At 51.3% G+C, this 14,344-nt stretch overlaps 1 protein-coding gene across 5 annotated transcripts in view; it reads left to right on the plus strand.

The window, feature by feature from the left end:
• The window catches only part of CALN1 (calneuron 1), a 160,981-nt gene that overhangs the window by 81,234 nt on the left and 65,403 nt on the right, over positions 1-14,344 (plus strand). For all 5 annotated transcript variants that reach the window (XM_017824101.1, XM_017824103.1, XM_017824105.1 and 2 more), the window contains one exon: positions 7,718-7,861. In XM_017824101.1, coding sequence (XP_017679590.1) covers positions 7,718-7,861 — 144 coding nt within the window. The remainder of the gene's footprint in view (positions 1-7,717; positions 7,862-14,344) is intronic.

Here is a 14,344-nt window from a genome sequence, read left to right on the forward strand (position 1 = left end):
CCTCTTCCTCTTATTTTTATTTTTCCCTCTTCCCTTTTCCTTTTTTCTTTTTTTTTTCTGTCTTCCTCTTCCTCTTATTTTTATTTTTCCCTCTTCCCTTTTCCTTTTTTCTTTTTTTTTTTACTTTTCTTCTTATTTTTCCCCTTTCCTTTTCCTTTTCTCCCTCTTCTTTTTATTTTTTCCTTTTCCCTTTTTAATTTTTCCTTTCCCCTTTCTTCTTATTTTTCTTTTCCTTTTCCTTTTTCTTCCTCTTCTTTTTATTTTTCTTTTCCCCCTTTTTCCTGTATTCTTTTCTCCCTCTTCTTATTTTTTCCTTTTCCCTTTTTGCTTTTTCCTTTTCCCCTTTTCTATTTCTTCTTAATTTCCTTTTGCCTTTCCTTTTCCCTTTTCGCTTTTTTTCCTCTTTTCCTTTTCTTTTCCTTTTCCTGTTTCTCTTTCTTTTCCATCCTCTTCTTTTTTTCTCTTTTTTTTCCTCTTCCTCCCTCTAATTTTTATTTTTCCCTTTCCTTTTCCCTTTTCTTCTTCTCCTTCCTTTTCTTTTTTCCTCAAGAACAAGTCATTAATTTTTACCCTTCCCTGACCATCCCGGGTTCCAGAACTTCCAGAAACTCTCCCGAAATTCCCGGCTCTGACTGCCCAGCTCAGCAACAGCCCCACCATGAGACCAGAGCTGGGGAGAACCATAAGCCCAACCAAAGCCTGGCTTAAGCAGGGCAGAGATGACCTTCCCCTCCTGCCTGGAGGAGAACAGATGTGGGCTCTGGGGCTGTTTCCATGGCGTGTTCCACCAGGACAATAATCCATGACAGGGAGCACAGGAGGAGACTCTGCAGTCTGGTGGGATTCTCTGGGTTGGCATCTCTTGCCCCGGTCGGTGTGTTTGGAGGACCTGCCCCTCTCATTTCCCTTCCCTGCCCAGTTCTGTGTGTGGAACGAGCCAAAGGAAGGGGTTCTCCTGGTGGTGCCCCAGCCAAGGTGCCCTCAGGGTCCCACAGCTCGTGCCAGGAGGCCAAAACCCCTCTGCAAGTGGTGTGAGGTGGTGCTGTGCCCACAGCAGGTGACAGGGACGTGCAGGGGAGTCCTGCCTGAAATGCTGAGACCTTCCAAAAGCCCATGTCCATCCAGAGAGCAGAGCTGAGACATTTGCCTGAGCAGCCACTGCCCCTCCTGCAGCTGCTCTTCGTGACTCTCTGATGGTGGAGCCTCAAAAAAAGCCTCATGTTCCGACTCGTCTGGGGGAGACCCACAAAGCCAAGGAAGCAGCAACACCTCGGGAGGAGCAGAGATTGCAGCAAAGCTTCCAAGCTGATGGTGAACCTCATCACCCCTCATGGAGGAACCTCATCCCTCATGGAGGAACCTCATCATCCCTCATGGAGGAACCTCATCTTCCCCCATGGTGGAACCTGATCATCCCTCATGGAAGAACTGCCATGAAATCCCCGTGGGTTTGTGCTGCTGTGGTGGGCACTGAGACACCTGATACAGGACATCAAGACATATACCTGAAGTCAACACTCTCTTAACATGGGCTGGAAGAGGTCCCTGAAGAGGTCCCTGAAGAGGGCCCTGAAGAGGTCCCTGAAGAGGCCCCTGAAGAGGTCCCTGAAGAGGCCCCTGAAGCTGCTGCTGCTGCAGGAGGTGCCCAGAATGGCTGCAGCCCCATGTCCAGGTGCTGCAGTCATCACTCACCTCTGAAACTTCTCACTCTCAGGCTAAATTTGCTCATCTCCATTTGTCCTTACACCAATATTGCTCTTCACCCAGAATGGCTTTTCTCTGTCCCGGGGTTGTCCCCTTCATCTTCCTGCCCCACAAATCACCTCCCTGGGAGGGTGGGGAGGCCCTGGCACAGGTTGCCCAGAGAAGGTGTGGCTGCCCTGTCCCTGGATCCCTGGAAGTGTCCAAGGCCAGGTTGGAGCAACCTGGGCTAGTGGAAGGTGTCCCTGCCCATGGCAGGGGGTGGAACTGGATGAGCTTTAAGGTCCCTTCCAACCCAAACCATTCCATGATTGATGAGCCAAGTCCTGCCCTTCTCTCTCCTGGCAGCCCCTCCACTTGCATCCTCTCACACCCTCCTCACTTTTCACTCTGAGCTCATCCCTCACCGCTCAGGACCAGCCTAAGGCACCAAAAACTTAATTAACCTGCATTATTTAATGCTTAATTAAACAATTAACGCAGCATCTCCAGCCCCATACATCCTTCCTTTGGCACTGAAGGTGAGCCCTGCTGGTGTCCTGAATTTCCGATTCCCTCCCACAGCAGAGAAATTTATAGAGAAGTTGCTATTTTGCCAAATTCTTCCGACAACAACGTCTCCGTGCGCCGGCAGGACTCGTGCATCCCGGGAGAAGGGACGGAGCCAGAGCCAGGGAGTGAAGCCGTTGGAATGCTGCTGTCCGCGCCAGCCTGCCCTCCGGTTAACATCCCGAACCATTCCCGATCCCTGCTGCCAGCACTAAAAGCTTCTCCGAAGGAAGGACCCGGGAGCGCTGGCAGTCGTTATGTGGCGCATTTATATGGAAATGGGCTGTTCCCGCAGGTTTCGTGTTAAATGTGTTTGGGGACAGAACCACGGGAAGTGTCATTTCCACAAATCATTTTTTTTTTTTTTTTCCCGGGGAAGGGAGAAAAACATAAAAATCTGCCAAATTATGTCGAAAAAAAGGACAAACAAGGCGAGACGCTCGGTTTTGAGGCAGAGCTGCTGTGTCAGGTTGAGCGGCTTTGCCCATTTGACATCCCCGCGTCCCTCTGAGCTGCCGGAGCTCCGAGGCCACGATTAAATCCCCATTGAGGCCACGATTAAATCCCCATTTACGCCCCGTTTTCAGCTGGTTTTGGTGCTGCCGAGAGGACCCGGAGCTGGAACTTTTCAGCCTCCAGGTTGCAGTGAGAGGGTTTGATCCGGGGATGCTGAACTGTTCTGCTGGGATCGAGAGTAACCAAGGGAAATATTTTGACACTCGCAACTGGAAGACGTTTGGGGGGGGGGCGTCGCCATTAGAAGCAAAACGTGGTTATTTTGACACTTCGTTGCAATTTGCAGCAAAAAGGGAAAAAAAAAAAAGGAGGAAAAAAACCAAGCGTAAAATAGCAGATGGAGGGATGGAAATTTCCATTTTTTGTAGACAGAGTAGTTACAAGACTCACCAGTTCACTCGAGGACGTGTTATTTGCAGCTCGGAGATCAGTCAGTTCGTACTTTGGTGCCCGAACCTGCAATGAAGGGAATGAGATGACTGGCAAGGTTTGGGGGGGTGGGATGGCCTCTCTTATCACGCTGCTGAAAACCACGTGGTGATTACTCTGCTCTCGGGGGGTGGGGGCTACACCGGGATTACAACCTTTAGTACGGGGGGATTTACACCCCGTGAGTGATGTGAAACCATCTGAGGGTGGTCAGGGCACAGGGACGGCTCTGGAGGGATCCATTTCCCAGGGAATCGTGATTCTTCCTCATCCAGGAAGCCAAATAAAAATAATGATGGTTGTCCAGGCAGAGGGAACTCACCTGGAAATAAAGCTGCTGTGAACGGGGAGAAGGGATGAGCTGGGAAGGGAGAAGGGAGAGGTGTTGGGAAAGGAAGGGTTGGAGTGGGAGCAAAGGAGCTGAGGATGGTTTTTAGGATGCACATGGAGAATTTAGGACTTGCTGGGCTGGGTGGCAGCTCTGGCACCAGCCCTGTGTGTGCCCTTCACAAAAGTAATTAAAAAAAAAATCATCCTTTTCCCTGATTCTTCCCATCTTTCTTCCCAGAGGAGTGGGGGGGGGGGAACTGATGGGACAGTAATAGGGAAGCTGTGAAGTGCAGCTGAGAAATGTGAGGAAAGGGGGATGAATGAAAAGCAAACACACACAGACAAATCCCCCTTTCCCTACACAGCTCTGGAATGCTGGGATAACTCCGAGAGGTGAGTGCTGTGCTCTCAGCTCCCCTGGAACACAAATCCTCATCCAGGGAAAAGCATTCCTGGCTAAACTGTGCTGAGAAAGCAGCTTCAGGCCCAGCTCCCCAAGCTGCTGACCCAGGACAGGGCCCTTCTGCCCCGAAATCTTGGCCGATTTGCTCCTGCCTCCTTGCTGGATTTTTTTCCTTGGCAATTCTTTCCAGCCTTGTGTCGTTTGGGAATTAAATGAATGTTGTGGACACTCCCTCTGTGGGATCATTGGCCAAGGTGTTTGTCAGGGTGACTGGATGGTTGGACAGGGCTTGGAGCAACCTGGGATTGCTGTGGAAAATTCCCTGCCCATGGGTGGAACGAGATGGGCTTTAAGGTCCTTTCCAACCCAAACCATTCTGGGATTCTGGGATCCCATGGGTTTGGATGTTGATTCCTTCTCTCCCCTCGTTCACCTGCATGTTGTTCAGAGTCAAACATCGTGGATGTCCAGCTGACAGAGTCTCCTGGCAGCAGCAGCTGGTCCTGCTGCAGTCAGAGATGGTTCAGTGCTGCTCACAGGGGGAACAGGTTTGTGTGGAGATCTCCCTGTTCCCAGGAGAGATCTGGGAGAACCTGAGCCATGGAGAAGAGCCCTTGGGGCCCAGCCTGGCCTCCTTGGGAAGAAATGTTTCCTGAGGTTCAGGCCAGTGCCATCACCACCAAAAAGGGCCATTTTCTCCCCTCTGACATTTCTAATTTCTCTTCGTTTCCCCTTTTACCCTCTAATGTATTTCTGTGTCAACTGCTGATGTTTGGGAGTAAAAGAAGAGGCTACACAGTGGAAAGGGGAATAAACATCAGCATTTCTGACACCCCAGGGGAGAGGGAATCCATGTGCTTGGTTTCCTTTTGCCATCCAGGCTGGGCAAGGGGAAAGGCAGCTCTTTGACACCCACCCCCCTTATTATCTTTACTCTTCCTTTTGAAGACAAAACAGGGCTCTGCTTCTCCTGAGCAGGGCAAAACCTCCAGGTTCCAGCTGGAATGGCAGAGGTCTCACAGGTTCTCCTGAGCCCCAGAACTGTCTTTGTTGAGAGATTTCCTCATGGACCACATCCACTCCCAGTTTGGAGCCGGGAGCATCAGTTGCCATGGAGACTTCTTTGGGAAAGTCATCTGGGGAAAGTGCTGACGTATTTTTAGCTTTGGGTAATGAAGCTGAACAGCTGGAGGTGAAGGTGAGGGCCAGCCAGGTGCCACAGGTTCATGGGCTGGTGGCTGGGACCCCACCAGTGCTGCTGGGCTGGGATTGGGAAGGATCCTCAGGGCTGTGGCTCCACCAGGACAACGGAGGAGAAAGAATCACCCCAAAGAAAAGCTGCTAAGGAGGTGTTGTTACATGGGAAGATAAAGAGGAGGCACTGGCTGAGGTCAGAGCTGCTCATGTACAGTGTGTTCAGCCTATAAATAGCTCCCAATCTACCTCTGCACCAGTGGTATTTTATTTATAGAGTGATGAGGGGACAAAAAGCTCCATTTGGTGTCAGGAGTTGATTTGGGAAGGTGGTTCAGGCTTGGTCAACAGTTTAGGTCTCTGAGAGGAGCAGAGCAGGACCCCAAATGTGTGGGGTTTTCCCCTCTGGCTGAGGCTCAAAGGCTGCAGTGCTGTTAATGCACCCTCTGGAATCAGGGAGGGCACTCCAGGTGCTGGCATTCAGGTATCCCACAGCAGATAGGATTTATCCATGGCCCTTGGATCAGCCTAACTCACATGGAAACCCAGATTTTACTCTCTAAGATACTCTCTTGTCTCCCTGAGATATATTTGGTTCTTTCGCCTTCAGCTGTCAAAAGTTGATTTGAAAATTAACTGGTTTTGGTGTAATATTTACTGCACTTTAGCTTTCAGCACAGCACAGGGGAATAGATCTCCCTACAGCTGGCAGTGTCTGATGGGATTTGTTCCTGCTCCAAAGGCTCTCCACGTTCTGTGCCAACCCTTCCAGCTTTGAGCAGCCCCATCACCTTTTCCTACCCAGCTCCCACCGGCTTGGGAAGACAGAGGGAAGAATTTCACCTTAAAGAAGCCACAGTTGGTGCAAAACTGAACCCAAAGTGGAGAGATTATAGATGTGGCCTGATATTCCTTGGAATTAAAAGGATCTTCCCTTTTTTTTTGTACCAGTGGGCTCTTTGGCTGGGTTAAAAATGGGGCATCTCTCCTTGAGATAACCCAGCTGGGGGGAGGGTTAAGCAGCAGGTCCTGGAAGTGCCCTGGCCCATCCCCAGGGAATTATTGCTGGCAGAATAATTCCACAGAGCAGGCTGGAGGTGTCAGGGGAGGTGGTGAACCTGGATGGGAGGTGATTTAGAAACAGCCTTTAAATAAATACCCTGTTAGCAAAGACATCACCAGAACGTTTCCTGATGGGTTGTGATGCTCCTGACTTTCTCCCAGAAGGACTGAGGACTATCCAAAGCTTTCAGTGCAGGGTCTGGTGTCCCCTGTCCCCAGAGGAGGTGACATTCTGACAGGGAATGTTTCCTTGTCTGAGGCTTAAAGCCTGAACTACCCAGGGTGGGCCAAACATTTTCCATCCTCTCTTTCTTGAGAGAAAATAGAAAAATTATTAGTCAGGTTCCCCCCCCAAAAAAAAAAAAAAATCTGCTGAGTTTTCCCTCCCACTTCAGTGAAATGCTTTCACCTGAAGATTAAACTCCTCTGAGCAGAGTTAAGTCCCAGTGTGCTGATGTTTCCTATAAAACATGATAAAGCATCCCATGATTTCCTCCCCAGGCATGGGGCAATCAGCACCTCTTTCCCTCCCCACTCCCAACCAAACCCTTTCAAGGAACAGGCTCCCAGCTCCCTGGAAGGTTCAAGTTTCTCTGTCTGGCATTTGCAACAGTCAGATTTTTGGGCAGCTCTGGGGTTGGGTCTGCAAGTTGAGAGGTCTGTGAGGAGCAGGAAAGGTGCAGAGACCTCGAGGTGGTGGATTATGGAGTCAGAGAATATCCTGAGCTGGAAGGGACCCATCCAGTCCAACTCCTGGCCCTGCACAGGACCCCCCAAAATCCCACCATGTCCTTGAGAGTGTTGTCCAAACACTCCTTGAGCTCTGGCAGACCCCAATGAGTCTCCACTCCCAGGAGTGGAGAGGGGCCAATTAAGGCTGGAGGGGGATTGAACACCATTAAAAAGCAAAACAAAGTCAGATGTCAGAAGCTGAGCCAGGCTGGGGACGTGGGATGGAAGTGATTCCTTTGGAGCTGTCGGATTTGGAGTCATCTGAGGCTGTTTATTGCTGTAAAACTGGTGTAAATCAGAGCAAAGTGAGATGGGAGTTGCTCAGGGGGACAAGGGACAGGACAAGAGGGAACGGCCTCAAGTTGTGCCAGGGGAGGGTCAGGTTGGATATCAGGGAAAATTTCTTCACTGAAAGGGTGGGCAGGCCCTGGCACAGCTGCCCAGGGCAGTGGTGGTGTCCCCACCCCTGGAGGGGTTTAACAGCTCTGTGGATGTGGCACCTGGGGACGTGGGCCAGGGGTGGTTTGATGGTTGGACTTGATGGTCTTGGAGGGCTTTTCCAAAGTAAATGACTCAGTGGGTCTCTGCTGTCCCCTCTGCTCTCCGAGGTGCACCCAAGATGCACACACAGAGGTCTCTCTGTGTTAACAAATCACAATGACACTGCTCAAAACACCCAAATACACACCACTAACGCTCTGAAAGGCAATCCAAGCTGCTTCTGTCCTCACCATTTGCTGACACACTGCCCAAGGACTCCTCCACCGTAACAACTCCTCCCTTCTTCCTTGCCCTTCACAGAGATCCGGGAGGCTTTCCGAGTGCTGGACAGGGATGGGAATGGCTTCATCTCCAAGCAGGAGCTGGGCATGGCGATGCGCTCGCTGGGGTACATGCCCAGTGAGGTGGAGCTGGCCATCATCATGCAGCGCCTGGACATGGATGGTGAGTCCTGCTCTGCTCCTGGGGGACGGGGGGGCTTTCCCAGTGCTCGTGGATTGGGCTCAAATAATTCGTGGTCTCCAAGGAAGGGCCGGAGAGGAAGCTGGAGAACTTTTGCTTCCGCCACAGCCAACTCTGAGATGCCAACCTGCCTCTCAAAGCAACCCATGGGAGGGAGCTGAAGCATCTTCATGTGACAGCTGGGACACCTGGGTGCAGACAGAGCAGGTCTTGCAACATTTCTCTGCAAAGTTCACGGATCCCCAACAATCCCAACAATCCCACCCTGTCCCTGAGAGCGTTGTCCAAACCCTCCCTGAGCTCTGGCAGCCTTGGGGCTGTGCCCACTGCCCTGGGGAGCCTGGGCAGTGCCCAACCAGCCTCTGGGGGAAGAACCTTTGGCTGAGATCCAACCTGAGCCTGCCCTGACACAGCTCCAGCCATTCCCTGGGGGCTGTCCCTGCCCACAGGGAGCAGAGATGGAGCTGTCCCTCATGAAGAAGTTGCAGACCCCGATGAGTCCTCACTCACACGAGGGGCTCTTAAAGGCTGGAGGGGGATTTAACACAACTAAAAATCAACCCAAAGTCAGATGTCAGAAGCTGGGCCAGGCTGAGGATGATTGATGGAAGTGATTCCTTTGCTGCCATCACCCCCATGGAATATCCCACAGGGATCACTGAAGGCCAATTCCTGGCCCTGCCCAGGACACCCCGGGAATCCCAGTTGCAAACAGTCTTTTGCAAGGCTGTTGTCACCTTTCCCTTTGCATTCCTGGGCATCTTCTGACCCAGGGAGATGATCTGAGTGCCCAAGCAGGCAGAGCTGCCCAGCCCTGTGGCCCCAAGTGAAAGATTCTGTGGGTGGGAGCTGCTCCTTGTGGTAATGAAGTGTTGATGGGCCTGAACGAGAAGTTTTGAGGGGTGGAATAATTTGGAGCAAAGTCCTGCTGTGAGAGCTCATCAAACAATTACTGAGTGGTAATAAAAGAAACAGAACCCACCATTAACAGGGAGAGGGAAATGCAGCATCAGGATGCTGGAGCCAGGGAGGACTTTTTAACAATCAGAGCTGATCACAACGAGCAGAGCATCTTTAAAATGTCCTTGGTCAGAGCAGGAAGGGAGACACAAAAGTGTGCAGGGACTTTGGGATGCAGCTCCAAACTTCTCCCACCCTTCCAAAGGGGTGGAAACAGTGAAATGATGCCAAAGCAGAGCCCTGAAGGCAGCCCTGGTGTGGAGGGGGATCCTTGGAGAGCCAGTGAGACACCACAATCCTTGGGGAGAGTGTGGAGAGCAGAGAGCAGGGCAGGTGGGGGGATCCCTGGGGATCCCTGGATACCCCTGAGCTGCACAGGAAAACCGTGTTCAGCAGGGCAGGGAAGCAGGGGAGGGGCTCTCAGCCTGTGCAGGGTGTTCAGCATCTCCCCTAGACAGGCACAGAAACCCTGGCAGAGGGAGAAGATCAGCCGTGGAAATGATCTCATTCCTAAAAGAATGGGGGAAGAAAGAATCCATCACTTTTAAAAGCATTTTCCCCCAAAGTTATTGATTGTCCCTCGCTCTGTGCTGGCCTTTCCTGGCAGAGCAGGGCACGTCTCCTCAGGTTTTGCAAAGCCCAGACTCAGCCTGGTGCCAATTCCTGGGGTCTTTTACCGAAACTCGGAGCGTTTTTGGAAAAAGAGCTCCGGGGACTTGGCTCCCGGGTTTGATCCATCTCCAGTTATTCCCTGACTCTTGGTCTCCCGGACTTGAGGCTTTGGCACTGTTTTGTACACGCTCCTGGCGTGCAGGGACCTGTAATGGGAGAGGTGGAGTCCAAACCTGCAGCAATGGAAGGTGTTCAATTCCTGCTGGAGACTTTTCAGGAAGTGTTTTCTGCAGAGATGGGGTTGATCCTCCACCTCCTCCAGCTCAGCAGTTCCAGCAGCTCCAATCTGGGTGTGCTGGGGGGGGGTTATTGCTCTCCTGTCTCCTCTGCCTGTCGTGGCAGGGTCTGAGCAGAGGGTTTGGGGCTGCACTGATGTGAAGGTCAAGTGTATTAAAAAGAACCAGGGGAATGGGAAATTCCTGAGGCACTGAGCAAAGAGGGGAATATTCTGTGAAAGATTTACCTTGCCTGCAAATTGTATTATTGCTCTACAGCTTGAATTAATATTACATGGCTTATGGCTACTTTTGCTCTGATGGATTATCTTCATTTTTCTTGTGGGATTTAGCTTGAAATATGGAGTGAGAAGCAGGAATAGCTTCCTCCTCCCTCTCCCACTGTGATCAGCATCATCAGTAGCAGGGCTTGATCCCAGTGAGCTCCCAGGGGTGTTGGTTGTGCCTGGCACTCCCAGGGACAACCTGCCCCTCCTTCCCAAACACTCCTGTTTGTTTCCTGGTGGGGTTTTCCTGTTGGGCTTGAGGGTTGCCAAACTTTTGCAGGGCTTTGGCTCAGCATCAGGTGGGTGGGAAGCTCAGATGGATGAAAGGTCACACTCAAGGAGGGTCAGGAAAGCTGGGGGGGTTCAATGAACCTCCCTCACCTCTCCTGGCACCTGCCATGAATTATGATGTGACAGAGGGTAACGTGGCCAGACATCCATTCCCCCCCAGAACTGCTGCCAGGGTGTGCTAATAATGAGGTAATACAATTGGCAGGGCTTGAGATTTAATCTGAACCAGCCTGAGCAGACCCAGAACTTTCAGTGCAAAGACAGAGTTTTCCTCAGCGAGTCCCTCAGGAGCCTTGGGGGGTTGCAGGATGGCAGAGGGGATGGATCTGCCACGGCTTGTTTGACTGGTGGGCTTCAAACTGAGCAGCCAGAGCTGCTCTGAGTTTGGTTTTCCTTGCAAACCTTATTTTCTGTGGGGAAACAGAGGGAGGCTGAGCCCTGTGTGGGTGAGGCTGAGGAGATGTTGGTGCTATGGGATTGACAGGTTGGACACAGAGTGTTTGAAGAGGAGCAAATGCTGGAGTGGGGCTGTGGCTGAGCATGAACTGGGCTGACAAGAGCATTTCACACCTGGGTCTCACCTCCTGCCACAAAGTGCCCAGCTCAGTGAAGAGACTGAGGGGAGACCTCACTGCAGTTCCACCTTCCTGGGCAGGGGCAGAGGAGGGGCAGGGACTGAGCTCTGCTCTGGGGGGACCAGGGACAGCAGCCAGGGAATGGCTGGAGCTGTGTCAGGGCAGGCTCAGGTTGGATCTCAGGCAAAGGTTCTTCCCCCAGAGGCTGGTTGGGCACTGCCCAGGCTCCCCAGGGCAGTGGGCACAGCCCCAAGGCTGCCAGAGCTCAGGGAGGGTTTGGCTGATCCTCTGGGGCACAGGGGGTGACTCTTGGGGCTGGGCCTGTGCAGGGCTGAGGGTTGGACTGGATGGTCCTTGGGGGTCCCTTCCAGCTCAGCACATTCTGTCAGTCTGTGATAACACAGGATTGACTCTGGAGGTGCCACCGGGTGTGCTCAGTGACACCCTCAGAGCCTCCCCAGCAGAGCAGAAAGGAAGGGGCTTTCCCTAATTCATCCCATTTGAAGGCAAAATGGAGTCAGTTAGAAAACACTGCTTGAAATAAAGCACAAATGGCCGTGGCACAGCTTGGGTTTTGGCCAGGAGGTGTCAGATCACCTCTGATGCCAGGATCCCTCTCAGGATATTCCATGATTTGGCAAGGTGTGCTTCCCCCAGGTGAACAGGGGCACAGCTGCCACAGGGGGAAAGAAGAGTTGGCATAAAAGGATGAATTAGGGAGAAAAATGAGAACCTCCTTGGAAGATTTCAGGGTCTCCAGGGAAATCTTATAAGTCATCAGAATTCTTACAAATCATCAGAAACCCCCTTTGACGACCCACCGAGAGATGCCACGGTGGAAAATACCAAAATAGAGCAGAAGGAAAAGGGATTTTCAGCACAAAAATGTTCCTTTTTTAGGAAGGGAAGTGAGGAATGGTGGTTCCATCACGTGCCAGGGCATGAGATTCCCATTAGGCCCAAGCTTTGCTTACATCTTGCTGGAAGTGGGGCGTGACTGGATCCCTGCAGAAGGTGGTTGGAGCCCCTGGGCATCTCTCCAGGGTGCTGGGCCTTGGAAGGACACTTTGTTTGCTTTTGGTCTGGAAAATAGAGGTCAAATCTTACCTTTCTCTCCTTGATTTGCTTTATTCTTAGCCATAATTATGTATTGCATGAACATAAACATTGCAGGCTGGGAGAGGTGGGGATGTTTCTGTCTGCAATCTGGAGACTGACCTGGAATGTTCTGCCAGGAGGGGGGAATGTAAAATATTTAATCTATATTTCCGTGCTTGGAAAAAAAAAAGGAATTATTTGTAAATTCTTCCAATTGGCAGTAATGCTAATAAAAATGCAGAGAAATGGCACATTAAATGTGTTGCCTTATCTGGGGTGCCTCCACTTTAAGCAGAGCTTTTGCAATAAAATAGATGAATGTGTGATTTAAGTGTCAAACTCGTTCGTTACAACATGAGACACTTTTATCTGAGGAATAAAATAAGCACTCCATGTACTAATTAGAGGAGCAGCTGCTTTTCAGAACCCTGGAAAAATAACTTCAGGCTTCAAGAGGGGGGAAAGAAAAAACACCCACCCCAGTGTATCAAATTATTGTAGTACAAATAGGAACTGCTTTGATCAAGCCAAAGACGAGCTGGTTCTCTGGGAGAACAAGGGACTCACCTGGTGCCTTTGTCACCTTCTGGGATGTGGCAGTGGGAGCAGCAAAATTACAGCGGTGACACCCTGGAAAACCAGGAATTAAAAGCCAGTTTAAAAGCCTGGATGGAATCATTAAGGTTGGAAAAGACCTCTAAGGTCGTTGAGTCCAACCATGATCCACCACTGCCGAGGCCACCACTGAGCCATGTCCCCAAGTGCCACATCCCCAGGGCTGGTGAACCCCTCCAGCGTTGGGGATTCCAACACTGCCCTTGGAAAAGGGCAGCCTTTTCCAAGCCTTGGCAACCCCTTCAGCAAAGGCATTTTCCCTAATATCCAACCTAGACCTCCCCTGGAACAACCTGAGGCTGCTGGCTCTTGTCCTGCCACTGAACTGGGTGTGTTCCCAAGCTGCTGTGCGAGGGAGCAGGGAGCTGAGGAAGGGATGAGAACCCAGCAAGACGTTCATGGGGACCCTGGCAAAAGGGTTTGGAAGATGTGCAGCTCTCCCAGGTGGATGTTTGGGCAGCTCCATGGTTGGAATGGGGTTCTGAAGGATTATTGTCATCTTTTGCTTTGCATGAGGGAACTTTCTCACTCTCTGCAACAGGAGGGGGGACCCAGAGGGGGGTCGGGCTCTGCTCCCAGGGAACAAGGGACGGGATGAGAGGGAGCGGCCTCAAGTTGCACCAGGGGAGGTTTAGGTTGGATATCAGGGAAAATTTCTTCATGGAGAGGCTTGTCCAGCCCTGACACAGCTGCCCAGGGTGGGGGTGGAGTCCCCATCCCTGGAAGTGTTCCAGGAATGAGCAGAGGTGGCACCCAGTGCTCTGGTTTAGTGGGCACGGGGCTGTTGGGTTGAAGGTTGGACTTGATGATTTTGGAGGTCTTTTCCAACCTTAATGGCTCTGTGATTCCATGATCCTCTCTGGAAAAGGCAAAAATGACAGTGACATGACTGCAGGGCGCCAGGGGCTGGTGACAGGACACCCCCAAGGTGTCACTGCTGTCCTGCTGCTGGGTCGGGGTTTGTACAAAGACGTTGCTTTGCTTTGCCTGCACTTCCTTCCCAAAGAGAGGGAAGGGACATCAGAGCTGGGGGCTCCACTGGCAGTGTCACAGGGATGGGAGGATCAAAGGACATGCACTGGGACATCTGGAGAGAGAATGGGCCTCTCTTTTAAAAATCAGGTGCTGAGCTTTCCCCGGGGTCCAACAGAAGGTGAGTCCCTTGCAGGCATTTCATGGCCAAACCATCAAATCACAGAATCATTAAGGTTGAAAAGACCTCCAGGATCCTCAAGTCCAACCTTTGACCAATAAAATGTTTGCTTCTGTCCAGAAGATCAGCTTCCAGTGCCCTGTGTGGGACAGGCTAACATTCACAAGCTGAAAACATTTCATCTCTTCCTTTTGTGTCTCCCCCTCTTCTTATTTGGGTTTTCCTGGTTTTTTTTTTACTCCCATGAATGTTTCCTTGTGTTTCAACCCCTTAACATGAAACTGTAGAAAACAGTGGAGGACCAGCAACCATTTCTGTGTTAAAATGCAGTTAATAGGAATCAGAGAATCCCAGAATGGTTTGGGGTGGAAGAGACCTTAAAGCTCATCTCATCCCACCCCCTGCCATGGGCAGGGACACCTTCCACTAGCCCAGGTTACTCCAAACCCCGTCCAACCTGGCCTTGGACACTCCCAGGGATGGGGCAGGGAAAGCACAGACAGGTTGTTGCAGATGTTTGGTTTGTCCTCTGTGCTCAGAGCTCTCTGGTTACTCAGTGTGAGAACTGATGTCACAACACTTCAGGGGGTTGTCCTTTC

This window comes from Lepidothrix coronata, unplaced genomic scaffold (genome assembly GCF_001604755.1).
Source record: "Lepidothrix coronata isolate B3197 unplaced genomic scaffold, Lepidothrix_coronata-1.0 Scaffold108, whole genome shotgun sequence".
NCBI lineage: Eukaryota > Metazoa > Chordata > Aves > Passeriformes > Pipridae > Lepidothrix > Lepidothrix coronata.